The sequence below is a fragment of the Chelonia mydas genome, chromosome 1, assembly GCF_015237465.2.
Source record: "Chelonia mydas isolate rCheMyd1 chromosome 1, rCheMyd1.pri.v2, whole genome shotgun sequence".
NCBI lineage: Eukaryota > Metazoa > Chordata > Testudines > Cheloniidae > Chelonia > Chelonia mydas.
The window spans coordinates 211,016,864-211,041,559 of NC_057849.1; the positions used below are offsets into that span (position 1 = coordinate 211,016,864).

At 47.2% G+C, this 24,696-nt stretch overlaps 1 protein-coding gene across 2 annotated transcripts in view; it reads right to left on the reverse strand.

Annotated features, from left to right (window-relative positions):
- Positions 1-24,696, reverse strand: part of LOC102935053 (antigen WC1.1) — a 256,921-nt gene that overhangs the window by 223,142 nt on the left and 9,083 nt on the right. The window contains exons 3-4 of one of the 2 annotated variants that reach the window (XM_037912370.2): positions 12,236-12,550; positions 396-710 (exon numbers count right to left, since the gene is read on the reverse strand). In XM_037912370.2, coding sequence (XP_037768298.1) covers positions 396-710; positions 12,236-12,550 — 630 coding nt within the window. The remainder of the gene's footprint in view (positions 1-395; positions 711-12,235; positions 12,551-24,696) is intronic. The other variant, XM_043551536.1, reaches the window with a different exon arrangement.

Genomic DNA, 24,696 nt, shown 5'->3' on the forward strand with positions numbered 1-24,696 from the left:
GCAGAGAGGGGAGTGGGGAACAGGAAGGGATTGTTGCTCGTGATCAGTGTTAGCAGTTACCCTATGGGGGCTGTGGGACTATTCCACACCTGCACATTCATAAACTGATACTCGAGCCACGTCAGTTAGTGCGAAGGGAGGACCAGGAACCAGAATTTGGTTTCCTTGGTACATTGCATACTCAAGGCACCACAAGCATTTCACTGAGGGATCAGTTCCAGCAGACTTGGCTGGTGCAGGGACAGGGCTCCAATTTATGGGCCAGACCCCACCTGGTGTAAATCGGCATAGCCTCACTGAGCCCAATGGAGCTTGGCTGATTGACACACTGTGAAGATCTGGCTGAGGATGTTCCCAAATCCCCAATCCTTTTCTTTCCTCCTGCAGCTCCTCACCTGAACACACCACACTGGCTTCACTCCCAGGGGGACACTCAGTTGTGCCCAGCGCAGTAACAGGACAGTCCCTCAGGCGGGATTCATTCCTCTCACAGCCAAACTTGCCGTTCCAGACAGGCCCGTCTCCTGTGCCAAAGAGCTGCCCTGCTGGAATCGACAGGGCGAATCCACACTCAAACTGCTGGCAGAGGGTGTGGGCAGCCTGTAAATCCCACTGGGCGTCACAGAGGGTTCCCCAGGCACCTCCGTGGCGAAGCTCCACTCTCCCCGAACACCCCGTGCTGCCATTTGCCAGCCTGTACCCGCCGTACCCTGAGAAGAAGGAGAAGGGAGATCAGAAAGACATTTCTCTTGCACAACTGTATCCAAAGATGTGACAAAGGAGCCCCAGTGACCTGGGATAATTAACTAATAATTACTTTCCAGTTTACTGAGCACTTTGTAAATGAGGATGTTCAGATGTGATTATCAGGCTCTTTCAGTGCAGGCGTTATTGCTCATATCTGCCCTTTGTGGGAAGTCACACAGCACCCACCAAACTCCGCCCCGGCATTTACTGCTCTGGGGTCAGGGTCATGCCTGGGACAGATTGTCTTTGGCTGAGGCCAGTCTCTGCTTTGGTGGTTCCAGAGTGCTGGTCAGGAGCCTGGAGCAGCTGCCCCTAAGTTATCACACAAATGCCATGTGAAGAAACTTGGGTTCTCAAGGGTGCTGAGTCCTAGGTTATTGGAAGCTTATTGAATCAGAACAGTTGCACTCAGGGGTCTGACTGGGAATAAAATACACAGTGGTGATATTCTAGCTCAGTGACAGCTCTGCAACAGTTAAGGTTGAGATCAGCTTTCCTTCAAAGCTAATTTTTTCGAAGTGCTCTAATATCTGCCTGATTGTTTGGATTGGATTGAAATACAGTATTTCACATAGGAGCACAGGGTTGTATTAGTAATCCAAATGTGGGGCCATTTCACCAAGGGGTTTCTGAGATACAGCTCCCAGGAAAAAAAAAAAACAGCTTATATTAAAGTTGACAGATTCTGGCATTTTATTTTTGCACACAGGTAGAGATCAAACCAAGGCTCAGATCATTGCACCAGTGTCTCAGACACTTGAAGGTTACCCCCAACAAAGGATATGGCATCCACCAGCCTTTGGGGGAAATCAAATATAGATGTTATTTCAAAACGAGCCTGCTTCTCCAGTTAGGTGCTTGCGAAGGCTTGTGCGCCTACACACACATCTAATGGACTACACTGAGCATGTGCAGTGAGAGAGGATAGCTATCTGGAAACCTGACAATCCAGCATGAGATGTGGGTGGCTTTGAGGGTAAATTGTGGCCTTTACAGCTAGGCACCCCCACCCCTGGTACTGTGAGTGCAACTCCAGCCCAGAAAAGAAACGTGATGTTAAAAAAGCAGGTTTATTGCTCCAATTGGTCTCTCTCATGGGGGATTTTGTTTGGTGTAAATATAATCTGAGTGCAGCAACATATTCAGAATGTGCTGAAATTGCTTTTGAAAAGAAAACAACTTCCAAATGTGAATGCTGACTGGGAAGGGGAGGGGTGATCAGGGGTGCAAGAGTAGGTGGTAATAGGGGGAAATGTTTGGGTTTTCAGCCAGGGATGTGTTTATTATGGGGAGGGAGACAAATGGGAATCAGTGGTAGGGGAGAGAAGAAGTTGCGGGGTGGGCTCAGGGAAGGGGGAGAGTGTGAGGATTGGGAGAGGAGGAAGGGAGAAGACAGGAGGGGTTGCAAACTAGGAAGGGTAGCAGAAAAAGTTGGGGGGTTGAAGTAAGGCACATCAGCCATGAATTCTCCCCTTCCATGTGTGTGCTGCAATCTACGGGAGCCCTACCCCTTTGCAGGCCCCGGGAGCAACTATACAACCACCATTATCCCCATTCCATTCTAACAAAATGTACAGGACAGGGAGGAGCACTGAGGAATCACATAGCAACCTTGTGGCCGAGTGGAAAAACCACTGGACTGGGACTATCCCCAGCTTTGCCACTGGCTTGCTGTCTGACCTTGGGCAAGTCTGAGGTTCTGAGCCCCAGAAGGTGGTGAGAGGCAGACCAGCTGAAAGTCTCTGGGCAAAGATAAAAGCCGGGGAAAAACGTGGTGATGTAATGGTAGGAGTCTACTATAGACCACCCAATCAGGAGAAGGAATGGATGAGGCATTTCTACAGCAAACATAAATATTCAAAACACAAGACCTGACAGTAACAGGGGAGTTTATCTACCCAGACATCTGTTGGAAAAGTAATAAGGCAAAACACTAAATGTTCAATCAGTTCTTGGAATGTGTTGGGGAAAACTTTTTGTTCCATAAAAGTAGAGGAAGTAACCAGGAGGACCGACATTTGAGACTAGATTCTGACCCAGAGGGAGGAATTGTTAGTGAATCTGAAGGTGGAAGGAAACTTGGGTGAAAGTGACCATGAAACGATAATTGTCATGATTCTAAGGAAAGGAAGGAGTGAAAGAAGCAGAATAAGGAAAAAGGACTTCAAAAACTCCAGACTTTAACAAACATAGTGAACTGATAGCTAAGTTCCCATGGGAAGAAAATCTTAGGGAAAAAAGGAGGTCAGGAGACCTGACAGTTTCTCAATATTAAAGACACAACTGCAAACTATCCTGATGTGAAGGAAAAACAGAAAGAATCGTAAGAGAACATTATGGCTCCACAGGAGCTCTTTAAGGACTGAAAATCAAAAAGGAATCATACAGAAAGTGGAAATGTGAAGCACTTGCTAAGGATGAGCACAAAACCACAGCACCAGCATGTAAGGACTAAATCAGAGAGGCTAAAGCACAATACGAGTTACACCCAACAAGGGACATAAAAAGATAATAATAAGAAGTTCTCTAAATACATTAGGGGGTAAGAGAAAGATGAAATAAAGTACAGGTCCTCTACTTAGTTAAAAGAAGAGCTAATAAGGGATGATATCAAGAAGGCTGAGGTGTTTAATTTCTATTTTGCTTTAATCTTTACTAAATAGGTTAATGGTGAGCAGATACTCAACACATTTAATATTAACAATGAGGGGGAAGGAATGCAAACCTCACAGAAATTAAGTCAACTGTCCCCAAAAGATACACTACACACACACTAGCCTGTTAGCCTGTAGCCCTGTATTTGATATTCCTGCATGCACCCCTGTCATAAATGTAAAGGGAAGGGTAAACACCTTTAAAATCCCTCCTGGCCAGAGGAAAAACCCTTTCACCTGTAAAGGGTTAAGAAGCTAGGATAACCTTGCTGGCACCTGACCAAAATGACCAATGAGTAGACAAGATACTTTCAAAAGCTGAAGGGAGGGAGAAACAAAGGCTCTCTCTGCCTGTGTGTGTGATGCATTTGCCGGGAACAGAAAGGAACGGAATCTAAGAACTTCATAAGTAATCTAGCTAGATATGCATTAGATTCTGTTTGTTTAAATGGCTGAGAAAATAAGCTGTGCTGAATGGAATGGATATTCCTGTTTTGTGTCTTTTTTGTAACTTAAGGGTTAAGTAGTCATGACTGGACTACGGGTATTGAAGGGTATGTGATGTTTAGGAAAGACAGAAATAAAGGTAAAGGTGGTGGAGTAGCATTGTATATCAATGATGAGATAGAATGTAAAGATATAAGAAGCGATGGAATGGATAAGACAGAGTCCAGTCTGGGCAAAAATTACATTGGGGAAGAAAACTACTCGAGCCTCCCCTGTGATAGGTGCTTGGGGTGTGCTATATACCACCAGGATCTAATTTGGATATGGATAGAGCCCTCTTTAATGTTTTTAATCAAGTAAATACTAATGGAAACTGCGTGATCATGGGAGACTTTAACTTCCCAGATATAGACTGGAGGACAAGTGCTAGTAATAATAATAGGGCTCAGAGTTTCCTAGATGCGATAGCTGATGGATTCCTTCAGCAAGTAGTTGCTGCACCGACTAGAGGGGATGCCATTTTAGATTTGGTTTTGGTGAGTTAGTGAGGACCTCATAGAAGGAAATGGTTGTAGGGGACAATCTTGGTTCAAGTGATCATGAGCTAATTCAGTTCAAACTGAACGGAAGGATTAACAAAAATAAATCTGCAACCAGGGTTTTTGATTTCAAAAGGGCTGACTTTCAAAAATTAAGGAAATTAGTTAGGGAATGTGGATTGGACTGAAGAACATGTATGGATCTAAAGGCAGAGGAGGCCTGGGATTACTTTAAATCAAAGCTGGCAGAAGCTAGTCGGAAGCCTGCATCCCAAGAAAGGGAAAAAAATTCATAAGCAGGACTTGTAGACCAAGCTAGATGAGCAAGCATCTCAGAGAGGTGATTAAGAAAAAGGCAGAAAGCATACAGGGAGTGGAAGATGGGAGGGATCAGGCAAGGAAAGCTACCTTATTGAGGTCAGAACATGTCGGGATAAAGTGAGACAGGCTAAAAGTCAAGTAGAGTTGGACCTTGCAAAGGGAATTAAAACCAATAGTAAAAGGTTCTATAGGCATATAATATAAGAAGACAACAAAGAAAGAAGAAGTGGGACCGCTAAACACTGAGGATGAGTGGAGGTGAAGGATAATCTAGGCACTGGCCTAATAATCTAAACAAATACTTTGCCTCAGTCTTTAATAAGGCTATAGAGGATCTTAGGGATAACTGGTAGCATGACAAGTGGGAATGAGGACATGGAGGAAGATATTACCATATCTGAGGTCGAAGCAAAACTTGAACAGCTCATAACTAAGGACTAAATCGGAGGGCCCAGATAATCTGCATCCAAGAATATTAAAGGATCTGGCACATGAAATGGCAAGCCCATTAGCAAGAATGTTTAATGAATCTGTAAACTCAGGGGTTGTACCGCATGACTGGAGAATTGCTAACATAGTTCCTATGTTTAAGAAAGGGAAAAAAAAGTGATCTGGGTAACTACAGGCCTACTAGTTTGACATCTGTAGTATGCAAGGTCTTGGAAAAAAATTTGAAGGAGAAAGTAGTTAAGGACATTCAGGTCAATGGTAAATGGGACAAAATACAACATGGTTTTACAAAAGGTAGATTCGTGCCAAACCAACCTGATCTCCTTCTTTGAGAAAGTAACAGATTTTTTAGACAAAGGAAACACAGTGGATCTAATTTACCTAGATTTCAGTAAGGCGTTTGATACCAGTGCCACAGTGGGGAATTATTAGTTAAATTGAAAGATGGGGATCAATATGACAATTGAAAGGTGGGTAAGGAAATGGTTAACATGGGAGACTACAGCAGGGTCCTACTAAAAGGTGAACTGTCAGGCTGGAGGGAGGTTACCAGTGGAGTTCCTCAGGGATCAGTTTTGGGACCAATCTTATTTAATCTTTTTATTACTGACCTCTGCACAAAAAGTGTGTACAAAAAGAGTGTACTAATAAAGTTTACGGATGATACAAAGCTGAGAGGTATTACCAATTGAGAGAGAGACTGGGATATCATACAGGAAGATTTGGATGACCTTCTAAATTGGAGTAATAGTAATAGGATGAAATTTAACAGTGAGACGTGTAAGGTTATGCATTTAGGGATTAATAACAAGAATTTTAGTTATAAGCTGGGGACGCATCAATTAGAAGTAAAGGAGGAGGAGAAGGACCTTGGAGTGTTGGTTGACCACAGGATGACTATGAGCCGCCAATGTGATACGGCCATGAAAAAAGCTAATGCGGTCTTGGGATGCATCAGGCGAGGTATTTCCAGTAGAAATAAGGAGGTGTTAGTACCGTTATACAAGGCAGTGGTGAGACCTCACCTGGAATACTGTGTGCAGTTCTGGTCTCCCATGTTTAAGAAGGATGAATTCAAACTGGAACAGTTACAGAGAAGGGCTACTAGGATGATCCGAGGAATGGAAAACCTGTCCTGTGAAAGGAGGCTCAAGGAGCTTGGCTTTTTTAGCCTAACTAAAAGAAGGTTGAGGGGAGATATGATTGCTGTCTATAAATATATCAGAGGGATAAATACTGGAGAGAGATATGAATTATTTAAGCTCAGTAGCAATGTGGACACAAGAACAAATGGATATAAACTGGTCATCGGGAAGTTTAGACTTGAAATTAGATGAAGGTTTCTAACCATCAGAGGAGTGAAGTTTTGGAATAGCCTTCCAAGGGAAGCAGTAGGGGCAAAAGACCTATCTGGCTTTAAGATTAAACTCGATAAGTTTGTGCAGGAGATGATATGATGGAATAACATGATTTTGGCAATTAATTGACCTTTAAATATTCATGGTAAATAGGCCCATTGGCCTGTGACGGGATGTTAGATGGGGTGGGATCTGAGTTACTACAGAGAATTCTTTCCTGGGTATCTGGCTGGTGAATCTTCCCCATATGCTCAGGGTTCAGCTGATTGCCATATTTGGGGTCAGGAAGGAATTTTCCTCCAGGGCAGATTGGAAGAGGCCCTGGAGGTTTTTCGCCTTCCTCTCTAGCATGGGACATGGGTCACTTGCTGGAGGATGCTCTGCTCCTTGAAGTCTTTAAACCACAATTTGAGGACTTGAATAGCTCAGACATAGGTGAGAGGTTTATCGCAGGAGTGGGTGGGTGAGATTCTGTGGCCTGCGTTGTGCAGGAGGTCAGACTAGATGATCATAATGGTCCCTTCTGACCTTAATATCTATGAATCTATGAATCTTTGAGAACTCATCGAGGACAGGTGACGTCCCAGAGGACTGGAGAAGGGCAAGTACCTATCTATAAAGACTGGAATAAAGAGGACCCTGTCAGTTTAACTTCAATACCCAAAAGATACTGGAACAAATTATTAAACAATCAATTTATAAGCACCTACAGTATAATAGAGTTGTAAGGAAGAGCCAGCATGGATTTGTCTAAAACAAATCATGCCATACCAACCTAATTTCCTTCTTTCATGGGGTTACTGGCCTCCTGGGTAGGGCTGAAGTAGTAGACGGGAGATATCTTAATTTTAGTTAGGCTTTTGATATAGTGGCACACGGCATTCTCATAAACAAATTCGAGAAATGTGGTCTAGATGAAATTACTATAAGGTGGGTGCACAACTGGTTGAATAACTGTACTCAAACAGTAGTCATCAGTGGTTTGTTGTCAAACTGGGAATGTGTATCTAGTGGGGTGCCATGGGGTAAGTCCTGGGTCTGGTACTATTCAATATTTTCATTAATGACTTGGATAATGGAATGGAAAGAATGCTTATAAAATGTGCAGGTGACCCAAGCTGGGAGGGATCAAAAGCACTTGGAGGACAGGATTAGAATTCAATATGACCTTGACAAGTTGCAGAGCAGGTTTGAAAACAAGATGAAATTCAATAAAGAAACGGGCAAAGTACTACACTTAGGAATGGAAAGTCAAATGCACAACTTCAAAAGGGGGAATAACTGTATTCGGTGGTAGTACTGCTGAAATAGATCTGGGGTAACTGTAGATCACAAATTGAATATGATTTAACAGTTGGATGCAATTTTGGAAATGCTAATATCATTCTGGTGTGTATTAACAGGAATGTCCTATGTAAGACAGAGGATGTAACTGTCCTGATCTAGGGGGCACTGGTGAGGCCTCAGCTGGAGTACTGTGTCCAATTCTGGGTGCCACACTCTAGAAACGATATTGAAAAAAATTGGAGATGGTCCAGAGGAGAGCAACAAAAATGATAAAAGGTTTAGAAAACCTGACCTATGAGGAGAAGTTAAAAAAACTTGGCATGTTTAGTCTTCAGAAAAGAAGACTTGGGGGGACATGATATCAGTCTTCAAATATACTAAGTGCTGTTATACAGAGAACCAGGGTGACTTTTTCTTCCTGTCCACTGAAGGTAGGACAAAAAGTAATGGTCTCAACCTGCAGCAAGGGAGATTTATGTTAGATATTAGGAGAAACATCCTAACTAGAAGGGTAGTTTACGTTCGTTCTAGAATAGGCTGCCAAGGGAGGTTGTAGAATCCACATCACTGGAGGTTTTTAAGAACAGGGTGGATAAACTTCTGTCTAGATTTAACTGGTCCTGGCCCAGTGCAGGGGACTGAACTTGATAACCTCTCCGGGTCTCTTCCAGCCCCACATCTCTATGATTCTTTGAAGATACTTCACTGTTCTCTGCCTCAGTTTCCCATCTGTGAAATCTGGATTATGATGTACGTACTTTGAGAGCTACTCATGAAAAGCTCTATAGAAAAACAAGGTCTTTAGATTATTAGTCACAGCTGCAAACCTAGGTGAGAACTACAACTCTTCAGAAAAACCATTGACTCCTACCAACAAACATTTCTCTTTCAGTTTAAAAACCTAGGAAATTAAATGGCAAAAATCTTTGTTAATGCAGAGTTAATGCACACACACTCCCACTCTGCCTGTTCACTGTAATAGTCAGGCACTATCTGCACTTTCCCTATGCTCAAACACTGAGCCTGCCCCCCGAGAACATACCACGCTTGCAAAATATAACAACCACCCTTTTACCGCCCATTTACACATCAACACAAGATATCACCTAAACATATACTTTCCCCCACCCATCATTAAATCCACACCCAGCTCTCATGTCCCAACTCACTACTGACAGTACCCATGGCAAGACGAACCCAGTGCCCTGCTCCTGACACAGCCTACACAAATGATGCTAACGACAACCTCAAGGTCCATGTGCACATCTTTCCTTTGATAACACACAAGCGAGCACTCAAGCCCGGATCTCCTCATATCACATTCACAGCTCTCTGATGCTCCTCAAACTAATCCCCAGATCTCCTCATATTACAACCACAGCTCTCCAAAGCTGCTCCAGTGTATTCCTCCACCATTCAGTACAGCCACACCTAATGCAGTGACTGCAGCTGGAGAGCAGATACGCTCCGTGGTTATTGCCAGCTCCAGGAGGATCCCTTGGTGAAGAGTTGCTTGGGGCTTCAATCGGTGGCACTGAAACAGAAACTCTAAGAGTTGTGAACTGCCTCAGTCAACTCAACAGTGCTCAATCTGGGGCTTTCTGACAACAATTAAAAAAGCAAACATTGGTGACTATCTCCCTGCCCAAAATTGTAGAGCTGTTCTGAGATTGTGGGTAAAATTGGGGATTCAGAGCAGACTTTGTGTAGAATTAAATGGTAAAAAACCATCATTAATGCAGAGTTAAGGTTGCCCAATGATACCCTGGGCGCCTTCAGAATGTTGATCTCAGCAAGGGAGGGTCCCCCAAGTACAGGACACAATCTCACAAGGTGTTGAGGGGATCCTGTGAGAGGCTGAGCACCCTCAGCTGCCACTCCTGGATCAGACCCAAAGTGAGTCAAACACACCAATGAAGGGATAAAGGAGGGAAGGGGCATGGAGAGGTGAAAGCTCTATTATCACTAGAAGCTCACAGCAAGAAATGTGTAGAAATGAGCACCATGGGGCTGAGGTCTCCCTCTCTCCCCACCACCAGCCATATACTACCTGGCTGGTTTTTGAGTAGCCTGACTAGTTTTTCTTTAGCCTTGCCAGTTGCTGGTCCAAAGGTGTTATTGGCTGGGGGAGGGGGAGGGGTTGGTGTTGCCATGATTTCTAAGCTGTGCACAAATGCGCCTGGGCATGCAGTGATTTCAGAACTCCAGCTATGCGTGTCACAGCTGGAAACACACAATGGCCTCCCGGCTGGCACACTCATCCTGAGCTGCATGTGTGTAGTGTGCCAAGGCAGCCACCAGTCAATGGGAGAGCAGTGCCACACTCCCAACCACAAATCCCACGAAATCTGTCTTAACTTTCTGAGCACTGAGCCCCTCCCCATGTTTGCCCCCAACCCTGGGACTTGGCCCTGTCCACAGACCAGCCACACCTCCCCTGGGATGTGGGCCTGCCCACAGAGAGGCCAGTTTTTCTGTGCCTTAGAGGTGGCAACCCCACCCTATACAGAAAGGCAGCCCCTCTCCAATCCTGGCTTCTCCTCTCCAAGACTTCAAATTTCAGAAAAAGACCTCTCTGTTTTCCATTTCCCCCAGCCCATCCTAACACCCAGCCTGGCAGTATGACCATGGCTGGCGAGCCAGCCAGATCTCCTCATTGACACAGTGACAGGCTATCCAGCTGGCTGCCGTGGACTGGGATTTCGGCCAGTGGTGTGTTCCACAGTCAGGCTAGTGGGCAGTGCAGATCCTTTCCAGCTCCTCTAATACTCCACTTTTCAGGGCTGGACCAAGCTCTGTGTGAGAGCTTCAGGGCTGAGGACACAGACCTGCCATGCCACTTAGCCCTGCCTTCATGTATATCCCTAGAACAGAGAGAGGGTCCCGGGGCAGCAAGAGGCAGGGGAGGGCAAAGTTGGGAAACTGGTCCTGCTGGGAACCAGGCAGAAGACAAACCCGCTTGGCCCAGGAGGCGGGGGAGTGGGGAGTCAGGGAAGTGATGTAGCTGGGTTCTAGGTGATGTCCCAGGGCAGCAGGAGGCAGGAAAGTCTTGCGATGGGTGAAGAGGGAATGAAGGGCAGTTCCCACATCTCAGGGGTGAGGAGAGGGCAAGTGCAGTCTCCAGCTGAGCAGCCAGGGAGAGGGGTGTTTTGTTTGTGCATTACAAAGTTGACTTTTCAACCTGAAATTATCACACACACACTGGCAGGGGAATAGAGGGCAGGTAAAAAGTCTAAAGACAGACCAAGGTGACAACTTACTTTAGCAATAAATACAGTATTGGTACAGTGATAGACTCAGCTTGGTGAAAGGCACCTTGGTTATAAGTAAGTCTCATTTTCAAATCAGAGAGAACTGTCAGGCGCTCAAGTTGTCGAGCATGTGTCTGTCAATTAATGTCTGCCTCAGAAAGAAAATGGCTGCATGCTTTCAACAAAAATGAAATGGGTGGTTCAAAATTCTGTGAAAACATTAACTGTCCTAAGTAATTTAAAGAACAACTGGGAGGGAGGTGGGTATATCTGAGACAGATGATAAGAGAGAAAGGAGTGACATGTGCGTACATTGTAATTTGACAATGTACATGTTTTGCATTCATATTCTTTCTCTGTTTTTTGCTTAATATTTTCTTCCAGCAGTCACTGTTGCTTCACAGGACTTTACGAATTACACCTATGCAATAGCGTGGGCTTCCAGCTCGTCTCTAATAATCAGATCTGTATGAATGGGTGGCACAAAGCCAACCCCTGTTGCAGGGCAATAACATAAAAGTGGCCACAACTGCTCCAATTCCATCAAGAAAGTTTTAAAATAATAACACCTGGCCCCTACATAGCACTATGTATTCAAGTGCCTGAAAGCACTTTGCAAACACAAATGAAGTTAAGCCTCACAGCCACTCTCTGAGGTAGGAAATTAACTGTTGTTTCACAAATGGGGAAACTGAGACACAAGGCATTATTGAATACAAAACCAGAACTGGAAATAAAACCCCTGTTTCCCGGTTTCTGGTTCTGTGCTCTGACCACTAGACCCTTCCCCTTACAGTTGTATCTGAGTCGGGAGGAGAGTGCTCAGCGTGGAGAACATGCATCCCTAGTGGAGGATAAGGGAAATCAGAGCTCATCTGGGACCCTATCCTTGTATCAGGAGAAAGGTAAATAGAACTGTCCCCATTTACTGGAGACACTTGAAATAGAGAGGAATATGAGAGAGATAATGGGGTTTCCCACAGTGTCTTCTTGGCTCCCCCTGGGTGGTGGGAAAGTGGAGCCATCCTTTGTAGCAGACAGGAATCCTTTGGAGCAACTTGGAAACACGCAAAGTTTTCTGGGATGTGGGTTCACGTGAAGGATATTGGATGTGGGAGAAAAGAGACTGAGTGGCTCAGCTGTAGGGTCCGTGTTAGTGGTTCACCAGTTTGAATTCTTACCTGAGCACAATACGCCAACATCATTTGCGTGGGAGCATGTGTGGTTGGGACGGGACATCCTGGGACATTTCTGAAGGAGAGACTCATTCCCCACACACTGAAACTCTTCCTTCCAGATCAGATCGTGTCCTTCTCCGAAGTGAGCTGCTCCCAAGGTGGCTATAGCCTGTCCACACCCTAATTCATTGCAGATAACAGAAGCGGTGTTGAAATCCAAGTGTGAATCACAGACTGCCTCCCACATTTTTCCATGTTTGACTTCAACACGTCCTGAGCAGGCAGTGTCCCCTCCAATCAGACGGACCTCGATGAGACCTAGAGAGTCAATGCATCCATCAATCAGTGTTGGTTATTTTGACATCCCATAACCTTCCCCAGGCCTTCCTGGGGATGAAATGAAAGGAACCTTCTTCTCTCAACAGCAAAGACATTGTTAAATAAGCGGGAGCCCTTTACTCCATATGCCAGTTCCTGTTGTTACCAGTCAGCTCTGTGTTCTTGGGGAACCAGGGCGCAGTACCCAGCCTGTCTGACTCATGAAAGACCTTCCCCCGCAGCCTCTGCTTGAACCAAAACCGATCAGAAGAAAGACTTACAAAAAGCAATGAAAAGGCAGTGGGAGACACACCTAAACCCCTGGGACAAGGGTGACAGGATTAAGGAAACTCCCCTAGCCTCATTTGCATGGAAGATGGGACAGGGAGGCATCTCTATTAGCATACAGAATGGAGAACAGAGATTCCAATGCAAGAGCCACATGGAACTCTGGACCTGAAAAGCAGGGAAGCACTGCATGATGGGAGATCTCTGCTCCAGATGTTAATGAACCCACGCCTGCACACACCGAGCTCAGTAGTTATCAGACCAATTCTAATAATAAATCCGTTCTTGGTATCCAAAATACTGAAGCTCCCTAATTGCACTGTGAGCTCCCTCCAAGGAACACCGCCCACAGCCAGGAATGAGCAGTTCCTACTGCCTAGCCTGAACACAACAACTTTGGTATATTCCCTTGAGCCATCAGTTTACCCATAAACAAATCTAGTGTTCTCCCCTGAACCCTTGTTGTTTCCCTACAAAAACCCCTACCCATGCTCAAGTAAGTGTTCTGATGCCTGTATCCAACATCTGCATCAGTTCCTTTGGGACTTCATCTTCTCCTGACTGATTGTGCTGGGGGCTCTGCCTGTCTCCAGCAATCTGGACCCTCAGCTATCACCATCACTTGGGAACCCCGATCAATTCAAGCTTCACGGAGTGGTGAGAACCCAGCTCTCTCTTTCTCGGGATAGCCTTCTGGCCCTGACTTGTGTGATAAGTTATAGTTTTCTAAACCTGACTTTTATAATCAAATCTAAGTTAGTTTTCATATTATCACTGGTTTGTTTGGCTCCCCCATGGTTATTACCAGGTGTGATACAGCATGGCCAGAGGGCAGCAGGAGAGTGGGTTTTTTTTTTTTGAAGCAAAAAAGGTATTTTTATTTGCATAACACACTTACAAAACAAAAACAACAGCATATGAAATGTGTAACACAGCAACCAATCACAATTGTTTTCTCATTAGGTTCAGGGGAGGGAAGTGTTCAAGCTTACCTGGGCCCAGAGCGGGGGGCTTCCTCGACTCACGTGGTCTTCCACCCTTCCGAGTTACCTGGTGTCCCAGAGCAAGGGGGCTTCATCGACTCTCAAGGTCTGCCACCCCCTCGAGTTACCTGGCACCACACCCAGTATCACCAACAATTCCCTCCTTTGAAAGCACCCAACAAGAGGGGCAGGCTGTGGGGTGGACAATCCAGGGGCGGGGCACGTGCATCCACATGTGAAAGGACCCCAGTAAGGTGGTGGTGTCCGCAGCAGCAATGGCTGGGGCTGGGGTACCTTACCCTCTCCCCCAATCAAAGGGTCAAACAAAGGGAATCGGATGGGGACACCGAGAAGAGAACCTCAGACAGTTCCCACCGCTCCTCAAAAGCATCAAGGGAGTCGGTGGACGCCGCCCAGAGGAACTCCGCCCAGATACGTGAATGGACCGAGGATCGGAAAACGGCCCCACAGTCACAGGAAACTCCATCGGCCAGCCTCCTCTCTCTGGTTTTATAGATGGCCATTTTAGCCAGGGCCAGGAGGAGGTTAACTATGAGATCCCGCGACTTTGTGAGGCCATGGATGGGGAGTGCATAAATAAAAAGGTGAGGGGAAAAATGCAACCAAAAACGTAATAGAAGATTTGTGAGGAGCTGGAACAGGGACTGCAGCCTGGTGAACTCCAAATATACATGCACCAGGGTTTCCCTCACACTGCAAAAGGGACAAGTATCTGGGATGGGGGTGAACCGCGCCAAGTACGTGCCCGTGCTCACAGCTCCGTGAAGGAGCAGCCAACTGATGTCCCTGATGGGCCTCGGAACCAAGGTGGAATATAGGCTGGCCCACCGAGGCTGCTCACCCTCCAAAGGTGGCAGAAGGTCTCGCCACTTTGTGTCGGGGCGGGACACTAGGGTGAGGGCGTGAAGGGTGTGGAGCACAGGCATGTATAGATGTTTCCTTGGCGCGGTTTGGAAGCATAGCGACTGCAGTTCATGCAGCCTGCTCACAGTAAAGGGGTGACGGGGCCGATTGGGTCTACGGGGCAGAGGTCCAATTAAAAGGTCCGGCGGACGTGGGGTAGAGGGAGGGCGGGGCGTGCCCTCGAGCAGGACCCGGTCGAGGTAAGCTCGAGCAGCAGGCGGCAAAGCGGCCTTCACCTCCTGAAGTACGCACCGGAGGGTACGAGGTCTGGAGAGCCCCATGCGCCGAGCGAGCGTCAGAGGATCCAGCCAGCCTCCCTGGTCGTAGTCCAGGAGGTCTCCAACTCTCGTGACTTCTGCCAGGATCAATCTCTGGCACACCGAGCGGGACTCCACCACCTGCACACGGAGTTGGGGGTTGTGTAGCAGGGGCTCCGCAAGGAGATCTGCCCCCTCGGTGGCCGCCACGGACCTGGTCATTAAAAACAGTTTCCAAGTCCAGAGGAGGTCCTGGTAGAAGACTGGCAGCCCAGAGAGGTCTCGCGGAAGACCTCCCGGACGGAGATAAAAGAGCTGCCGGTCATATCGGAGCCCTCAGATGCGGCGCAGGATGGTGTGAGCCAGTATGCTCCACGCCGAACTGCCTGCACGATAGAGAAGCCTCTGTAGGGCCTGGAGGCAGAAGACATGGACCTGAGTGTGCAGACACTTCAGGCCCTGTCCTCCTTCCTTCAGGGGTAGACGAAGAACCCCTACAGGGGCCCAGTGCATTCCTGACCAAAAGAAACCCAGAATCAATGTCTGAAGGTTGGTGAGAAAACCCGGGGCCGGGACCAGGGTGTTGAGCCAGTACAAGAGCATGGACAGGACTAGTTGATTAAGCACCAGCGCTCTCCCTCAGAGGGAGAGACATCGGAGTAGTCCCGTCCATTTCTGGAGCCGCTCTATCACCCTGCCCTCTAAATTTTCCCAGTTCTCCGGAGGAGAGGGATGTGTGGCAGAAAGGTAAACGCCGAGGTAGAGCAGAGGACCCGCGCTCCACGGGATGGTCTGAAGCACGGGTGGGAGCGAGCTCGCCTGCCGCCAGCCTCCTACCGCCAAGCCAGAGCTCTTGACCCAGTTGACCCGGGCGGAGGAGGCTGCCGAATAGATGGCCTGGCAAGCCTCCACCCGTGCCAAGTCGCCCGGGTCCTGGACCATGAGGAGCACGGCATCAGCATACGCTGACAGGACCAGCTGCAGCTCCTGCAGCACCAACCCCGTCAACTTCCTGCGGAGGAGACAGAGGAAGGGCTTGATCGCCAGAGCGTACAGCTGGCACGAGAGGGGGCACCCCTGCCGTACTCCTTGCCCGAAGCTGACCGGTTCGGTCAGGGTCCAGTTGAGCTTAACCAGACACACTGTGGAAGCATACAGCACCCGGAGAAAACCCACAAACTGGGGTCCAAGCCAAACGCCTGCAGAGTGCTCAGGAGGTACCCATGGTCCACCCTATCGAACGCCTTCTCCTGATCTCTGGACAGGAGGGTGAACGACAGACCATCTCTACGCCCGAGTTCCAAAAGGTCCCGAACCAGAAATAGGTTATCAAAGATACTGCGGTCCGGGACGGTGTAGGTCTGGTCTGGATGGATCACGTCCACCAGCACAGACCCTAGCCGCAGCGAGATTGCTTTCGCTACGATTTTGTACTCCATGCTGAGGAGCGAGACGGGATGCCAATTTCGTAAATCACGGAGGTCCCCCTTCTTCGGCAATAAGGCGAGCACAGCTCGCCTGCACGAAAGAGGGAGGACCCCGCTCTGCAGAGACTCGGCCCAGACGGTGACTAGGTCTGGGCCGAGGACGTCCCAAAACACACGGTAGAACTCCACGGTCAGCCCATCCATGCCTGGAGACTTATTAGTGGGCATACAACAGAGGGCTTCCGAGAACTCAGCCAGAGTGAGAGGCAACGCTAGCCGGTCTCGGTCGCTCGCGCTGACCGTAGGGAGCTCCTCCCAGAGCACTCTGCAAGCACTAGGGTCGGTCGGATCCGGGGAGAAAAGACTTGCGTAGAAGGCTCAGGCCCTCCTGCACATCTCCACCTGTTCCGTGAGGGGGGTGCCATCTTCTGCCAGGAGGCAGGTGGCGTGTTTCTTGGCCCCCCTCATTTTCTCCAGGGAATAAAAGAAGCGGGAGCCGCGATCCATCTCCCGAAGGAGGCGGATGCGGGATCGAACAAAGGCGCCCCGGGCCCAATGGTCCTCGAGGGCCCGGAGCTCCTCTCGCTTCTCCCAGCACGCTCCGCAGAGGAGCGGGTCCTCGGGGCTGGCGGCCAGACGCCTCTCCAGCTCTAAGACCTCCCGTTCCAATTGCTCTATCACCGCATCTCTCCGTCGGCTTGTGCCCCCAGTGTAGTCACGGCAGAAAAGCCGGGCGCGCACCTTCCCGAGGTCCCACCATCACCGCACCGAGGGAAAGGCACGCCGCTGCCCTCGCCAGGCCAGCCAGAATTCCCGGAAGGACGTCACGAACCTCTCATCCTCCAACAGGCTGTTGTTAAAATGCCAACAGGCCGGCCCCGGCCTCTCCGCACAGAGGGAGGCTGTCACGGTGGCTAGGTGATGGTCAGAAAATGGGGCCAGCCAAATGCTGGAGGAGTGGGCTCGTGAGAGATGGAAGCGTGATAAACAAATGCGGTCCAACCGGGAGTGGCGCGACCTATGGGCCTCCACCCGGACAATGGTGAATGTGGAAGTGTCATCCGGGTGGTGGTCACACCAGATGTCCACTAGGGAGTGATGTTCGACTATCTCCCGGAGCGTGTTCGCGGCGGCCGGGCTCTGCTTAGTCCCCGAGTGGTCCCGCTCCTCGAGGGTGGTATTAAAATCCCCTCCCAGGACCAGGCACTCGTGAGAATCTAAGGTGCAGAGGAAGGCAGACATCCTCAGCTGGAATATTGTATTTCTGTCCCTTCATTACAGGAAGGCTATTGAAAAACTGGCAAAAGTTCAAAGAAAGGAAACTATTCAATGATGAAGCCTGGAGGCTTGAGAGACACTCAATCTGTGAGACTGGGGAGTAAAGGAGAATAAGGGGCAAGGAATAGCAAGTGTCTCCACAGGGCTGAGAACAAGGAGGGGAGGAGCTTCATAATTCATATTATCTGAAAATACTAAAATAAAGGCTGAGAATTCAGAAGGGAAAAGCAAAGGGCAGAGAGGAGGAATAATTCCCCAGCAGTGGAAGGAGCAGGGTGGGATAGACACAAAGGGGAAGTGACCGAGTCACTGTGGTTGAAGATAGTCTCGAACAGACTAGATACAATACTAGTGGGAAGAAAGCAGGAGAATGTTCTGCATGATGCCAGAGAACAGAGCTGCTCCAACTGCTTGGAATTAGGATCTCGTGTGTCGGCCTCACGCCAACAGAGCCTGACACATGGAAGGCCGGTTCCAGTGTGAAGCCCTTCTCAATTACCCTTATGGCTTGTCTACAGGGGATGTTACCTCATATTAACTTTAATTAGCTCACCTTAAATACCTTGTGTCCACATGAACCCTGTTCTCAGAGCAATTTATTTGGCATCTTAGGTTGCTGTAACTAATCCTCATGGGAGAAGGAGTAGCTCCACTTCACAATCAGTTTGTTCATTGTAAGATTCCTGTGAAATAATTCCTAATGCTAATGCTGCTGACTGTCCCTCAGCTAGTGTCCCATACTGCATTGCTTCATACCTGCATCAACCTGCTTTGCACCTGTTTGCACTCCACAGCTCTGGGGTCATCTTGACCAGATGTACCCTCTCTGGTTAAATGCTGGCAGGAAGCCAGGAGCGCCTCTTTTCACTACCAGGTGAGTTCACATTCCCATAGCAACCAAGGCCCCCCCACTTCCATATAGACCTCTGTAGAGGCCCAGGACTTGATTGGCCTGTCTGGAGACAAGCATGTCCAGTTCCCTCTGGATAAGAGTCACCAGAATGCAGACATCTACAGGGCACTGTCAGAGAAAATGAAAGTGAGGTGGCTCTGAATCTGGTACCGAGTCAGTGAACAAGCTCCAGCAGGCTAGTAACTGCACGTGCATCTCTGCAAGCTGTCCTGAGTACAGCTGAATGAATAACTGAAATTTCTCCCCGTCCCACCCAAAATGTGTTCCTTTTTTAATGTCTTTTCAAAATCATATTTCAAATTTTCATTAGATCAGAAAGAATGTTTTTATGTTTTGTTTCTGCAAGAAAAAAACAAAAACATTCAGTTTTGGCTCTCAATGAATCAGTTCTTTTTTCAGATTTTTTGGTTTGGCCACTGAACTGAGAAAATCAAACTATTCACTCAGCTGTAGTCAGTAAAACCTGCAGAAGAGCACAAGCAGTCACTAACCTGCTCCTGCCACTCCTCCACCCACCCTAGAAAAGAAAATAGTCATCCATCCACCCCCCAATTGCTCCAAACCATACACATTTTAAAAATCTCGCCTACACAAAGCCTGCCCCCTCCTCCCCACACACGCATGTGCACCACTCAAATAAAGTACAGAAGGTCTGTAGAATGGGAAATAAATGGCAGATTATCTTACTATCTCAAAGGAAAACAAGAAGTTGAAAGAGAAGATGGGAATGTCTTTCCAACATTATGGGAACAGGAACTTTTTATCATTGTTGTCATGGAGACTATGAGGAATGGGACCATAAAGGACTGCTTTTTCTTATTTCCCTGTGCACGTGTAACTGCGTGAAGAGGGGAGTTGTAGTGTGCAGAGAGGCTGTCAGATCTCAGGAAAAAATAAGAAAAAGCTATACATGATTTGTTCCATGGAGCATACAGTTAATCCCAATAGACGGCTCTGAAAGCAGCTGGAAAGGCTTCCTGGAGCATGCACAAAAGGTCAGAATGGAGCGCACAGCCCTTGGGAGGGACATGATGCAGACAATGCAGAGGCAAACAACTGTGATAAAGCACCTTTTGCTGCAAAAGCCAAGCACTGTGCCCCAATGCTCCAATGTCCTGAAAACTATAGAGAATGCACCATACTGAGAGCACAGTTCCAAACAACCTTATCCCAGAACCTTCCCACTGCATTCAATCCCACAGGAGATGGAGAAGGAGAATGCTTTCTGATGCATCACCGTCAGGGGTGAATGCTTCTTGGTGGGGCTCTCCCTCAATACCCAAGTTTTTCAGTTTGCGCCACATTCTTTGGACTGGTCTACTCCTAAAACTTAGGTCGCCCTAGCTACATGGGTCATGGCTGTGAAAAATTCACACCTCTAAGAGACACAGTTCCTTTTTTTGATAAACTCAAAAAATTCATTTCCATAGAATGATCTAAGTGTAGGACTGGAATGGACCTTGATAGGTCATCTAATCCAGTCCCCTGCACCAAGGCAGGACTAAACCTATGTCTTCATTGGCATTTTTGTCAGTGAAACTTCTGTCAGACAAGGGTGTGAAAAGAACTACCCCCCGACCGACAAAAGTTTCACTGACAAAAGCGCCGGTATGGACAGAGCTGTGCCGGCGGGAGATGCTCTCTCACTGACATAGCTACTGGCGCTTGTTAGGGGTCATTTAATTATGCTGGCAGGAGAGATCTCTCCCGTCGGCGTAGAGCAGCTACATGGGATGCCTTACAGCTGTGCCACTGTAAGGTCTGCAGTGAAAACATAGCCTAAGTATTATCTGGACCACCCCTGACAGATGTTTGTCTGACCCTTTCTTAAAAACATCCAATGACAGTGTCAAGGTTCCTTCCCCACTCTGAACTCTAGGGTAGAGATGTGGGGACCTGCATGAAAACCTCCTAAGCTTACTTTTACCAGCTTAGGTTAAAAGTTCCCCAAGGTACAAACTATTTTACCTTTTGCCCTTGGACTTTATTGCTGCCACCACCAAGTGTCTAACTGGTAGTATTATTATTAGGAAAGAGTCTGTTTGGAAACATCTTTCCCCCCCCCAAAAAATCCTCCCAAACGTTGTTCCCCGCTTTCTGGGGAAGGTTTGATAAAAATCCTCACCAATTTGCATAGGTGAACACAGACCCAAACCCTTGGATCTTAAGAACAATGAAAAAGCATTCAGTTTCTTAAAAGAAGAATTTTAATAGAAGAAACAGTAAAAAGAATCACCTCTGTAAAATCAGGATGGTAAATACCTTACAGGGTAATTAGATTCAAAACATAGAGAATCCCTCCAGGCAAAATCTTAAGTGACAAAAAGACACAAAAAAAGAATATCCATTCCATTCAGCACAGCTTATTTTCTCAGCCATTTAAAGAAATCAGAATCTAACGTGTATCTAGCTAGATTACTTACTAAGTTCTAAGACTCCATTCTTGTTCTGTCCCCGGCAAAAGCATCACACAGAGTGAGAGAGAGGCTTTGTTTCACCCTCCCCACAGCTTTTGAAAGTATCTTGTCTCCTTATTGGTCATTTTTGTCAGGTGCCAGTGAGGTTATCCTTGCTACTTAACCCTTTACAGGTGAAAGGGGTTTTCCTCTGGCCAGGAGGGATTTTAAAGGGGTTTACGCTTCCCTTTCTATTTATGACACGCCCCCCAAATCTCAGCTAGGGTGAAACGCTGGCTGGGATTCTTTCTGGAGCTCTAGGGAAAAATCAGTTAATAAGACACATGCACCTATAAATATACTACCAAGTATATAAGGACTAACAATATTTTCCACATCTCAAGGACGATTTTAACCAGTTGATTCTGAGAAACTTTCATGGGAGAGTGCATCAGCCACTTTGTTAGAAGCTTCTGAGATGTGTTGGATGTCGAAATCAAAAAGAGTTTCCTTGTATAAAAGTCCTCTTTCTACAACAACCCTGGATCAATTAGAAGAACTGAGAGGAGGTTGGGTTGCTCCGTGCCACCGCCCAAGCTCTCTGGAGGCTTTCATCTGCTTCCTGTTCGGTCTGGAACTGTTCCCTTGATGCTGGAGACATCAGTTCCTCATTGGATTGTGGACCTATGCTTGGTCCCTCTGGAAGCGATGTAGGGGATGGGGCTGTTTCCGTTGACTGTGAACTGCTCTCCGCTGGTGCACTATGTTGGGGCTCAGGCTCCGGCTGAGCCTCTTGTGTGGGGCTATCGGCTGCTGCTGGTTCAGGTTCGGTGGGGCCCTCTGGTGTTGGGATTGCAAGTACTGGATTCAGTCCTGGTAATGGGTCTGGTGCTAATTGTTCCGCCGGTTCCGGTTCTGGGACTGGCTCAGTCTGGGTCTCTGGGACTGGATCCACTATTGCTGTTGCAGACATTGGCCTGGGGTCCGGGTCCATCACCTCTGACCAGGTCCTGATAGAAGTTTCCAGAACAGAGCTAGGTGTCACGGCTTGTTTAGCCTGGCTGCGGGTGACCATTCCCACCCTCTTGGCTAGCTTCATACAATTGGCCAAGTCTTCCCCCAACAGCATGGGGATGGGATAATCATCATAGACTGCAAAAGTCCACGTTCCTGACCAGCCTTTGTACTGGACAGGCAACCTGGCTGTAGGCAAATTGAAAGAGTTGGACTTGAAGGGTTGAATCATCACTTGGATCTCTGGGTTGATTAAATTGGGGTCCACTAAGGAAGCATGGATAGCCGACACTTGTGTTCCTGTGTCCCTCCATGTGGTGACCTTCTTCCCGCCCACACTCACAGTTTCCTTTTGCTCCGAGGGTATCTGGGAGGTATCTGGGCCTGAGGACCTCTGGTGTGATTCTGGTACAAAGAACTGTATTCTGTTGGGGTTCTTGGGGCAGTTGGCATTTACATGCCCCGGCTCATTACATTTAAAACATCGTCCAGCTGACGGGTCACTGGGGCAAGGTGGGTTCCTGGAGAAGGGTGTGGAGGTACGATAAGGTGTCTGGAGGGTTCTTTGCGGGGTAGTTGTGGCCTTGGGCTGCCCCCGGTGGTAGGGTGTGGTCTGAGGTTGTCCCTTCTGGTATCCACTCCAACTGCGACCAGTTTTATTCTTTTCTGCCACCTCCAGCCATTTGGCTCCAATCTCCCCCACCTCGATTACAGTTTTGGGCTTCCCATCTAGGATGTATCTTTCTATTTCCTCAGGAACACCCTCTAAGAACTGCTCCATTTGCATTAGGAAGGGCAAATCTTCTGGAGATTTAACACTTGCTCCCGATATCCAGGCATCCCAATATTTCACAATGTGGTATGCATGTTGGGTAAATGACACATCTGGTTTCCACCTTAGGGCTCTGAACCACCGACGGGAATGCTCGGGTGTTAGCCCCATTCTGACTCTCGCCTTGGTTTTAAACAGTTCATTCTTCTTCATGTGTTACTTTGGCATTTCAGCCACCACCTCAGCTAAGGGTCCACTGAGCTGCGGCCTCAGCTCTACCATGTATTGGTCTGTAGAGTTGCTGTACCCAAGGCAGGCCCTTTCGAAGTTTGCTAAGAAGGCCTCGGAATCATCGCCTGCCTTGTCGGTGGGGAACTTTCTGGGATGGGAAGTGGTACCTGGAGAAGGATTGCTATGGTTTGTTGGTATATTCTGCTGAGCCTTTGCCTTCTCCATCTCCAGTTCATGCTTCCTCTCTTTTTCCTTCTCCTCCTCCACATGCTGCCTCTCTTTTTCTTTCTCCTCCACATGCTTCCTCTCTTTTTTTAATTAACTTTACACCCAAGAGTTAGAAATAAAACAAAAAACAAAAAACTTGGCTTGTAAAATTTTGCTGTGCTGTAATATGATACCTATATTCTCTGATAGTGATTGTCAGCCTACAGAAAAATCCTAAAAAAACCCCAAACAAACAAAAAACAAACAACAACAACAACAAAACCGAAAAAAAAACCCTAACACCTTTGTCTCCAGGCAAATAGGCAGAAACCCCTCTAGTTGCTCTTAGGTAAAAAAAAAACTTCTTCAGGTCTGTGAAGACTTGTGAATTTCCCTGCAGGATGTTAACTACCCTGCCTTTAGGTAGAGAAAAATCCAGATCACAAAAGACAATCCCTTTTTGTCTCTCCTCTGGCCCCCAAGCAGAGAAAAAAAAATCCCTCTAACTGCTTTCAGCTTAAAACCTACTTTCCAGCAGCCCAAAGGAAAAAAAATATTTCCTTTTAAAATCTGTGCTTCTGGTTCAAAAAATCTCAAATTGATCTCAAAATGATTTCAAGTTAATCCCACCACTCTAGGTTTCCTCATTGGTCATTTTGGTCAGGTGCCAGTGAGGTAATCCTAGCTTCTTAACCCTTTACAAGTGAAAGGATTTTTCCTCTGGCCAGGAGGGATTTTAAAGGTGTTTACCCTTCCCTTTATATTTATGACGTAGGTGCATGTGTCTTATTAACTCTGTTTTCTCCTAGAGCTCCAGGAAGAAATCACAGCCAGCGTTTCACCCTATCTGTGATTTGGGGGGGGGGGGGGTGTCATAAATAGAAAGGGAAGGGTAAACCCCTTTAAAATCCCTCCTGGCCAGAGGAAAAACCCTTTCACCTGTAAAGGGTTAAGAAGCTAGGATTACCTCACTGGCACCTGATCAAAATGACCAATGAGGAAACAAGATACTTTCAAAGCTGGAGGGGGGAGAAACAAAGGCTCGCTCTGTCTGAGTGATGCTTTTGCTGGGAACAGAACAGGAATGGAGTCTTAGAACTTAGTAAGTAATCTAGCTAGATATGCGTTAGATTCGGATTCCTTTAAATGGCTGAGAAAATAAGCTGTGCTGAATGGAATGGATATTCCTGTTTTTGTGTCTGTTTGTTACTTAAGGTTTTGCCTGGAGGGATTCTCTATGTTTTGAATGTAATAACCCTGTAACGTATTTACCATCCTGATTTTACAGAGGTGATTCTTTTACTTTTTCTTCTATTAAAATTCTTCTTTTAAGAACCTGATTGCTTTTTTTCATTGTTCTTAAGATCCAAGGGTTTGGGTCTGTGTTCACCTATGCAAATTGGTGAGGATTTTTATCAAGCCTTCCCCAGGAAAGGGGGTGTAGGGTTTGGGGAGG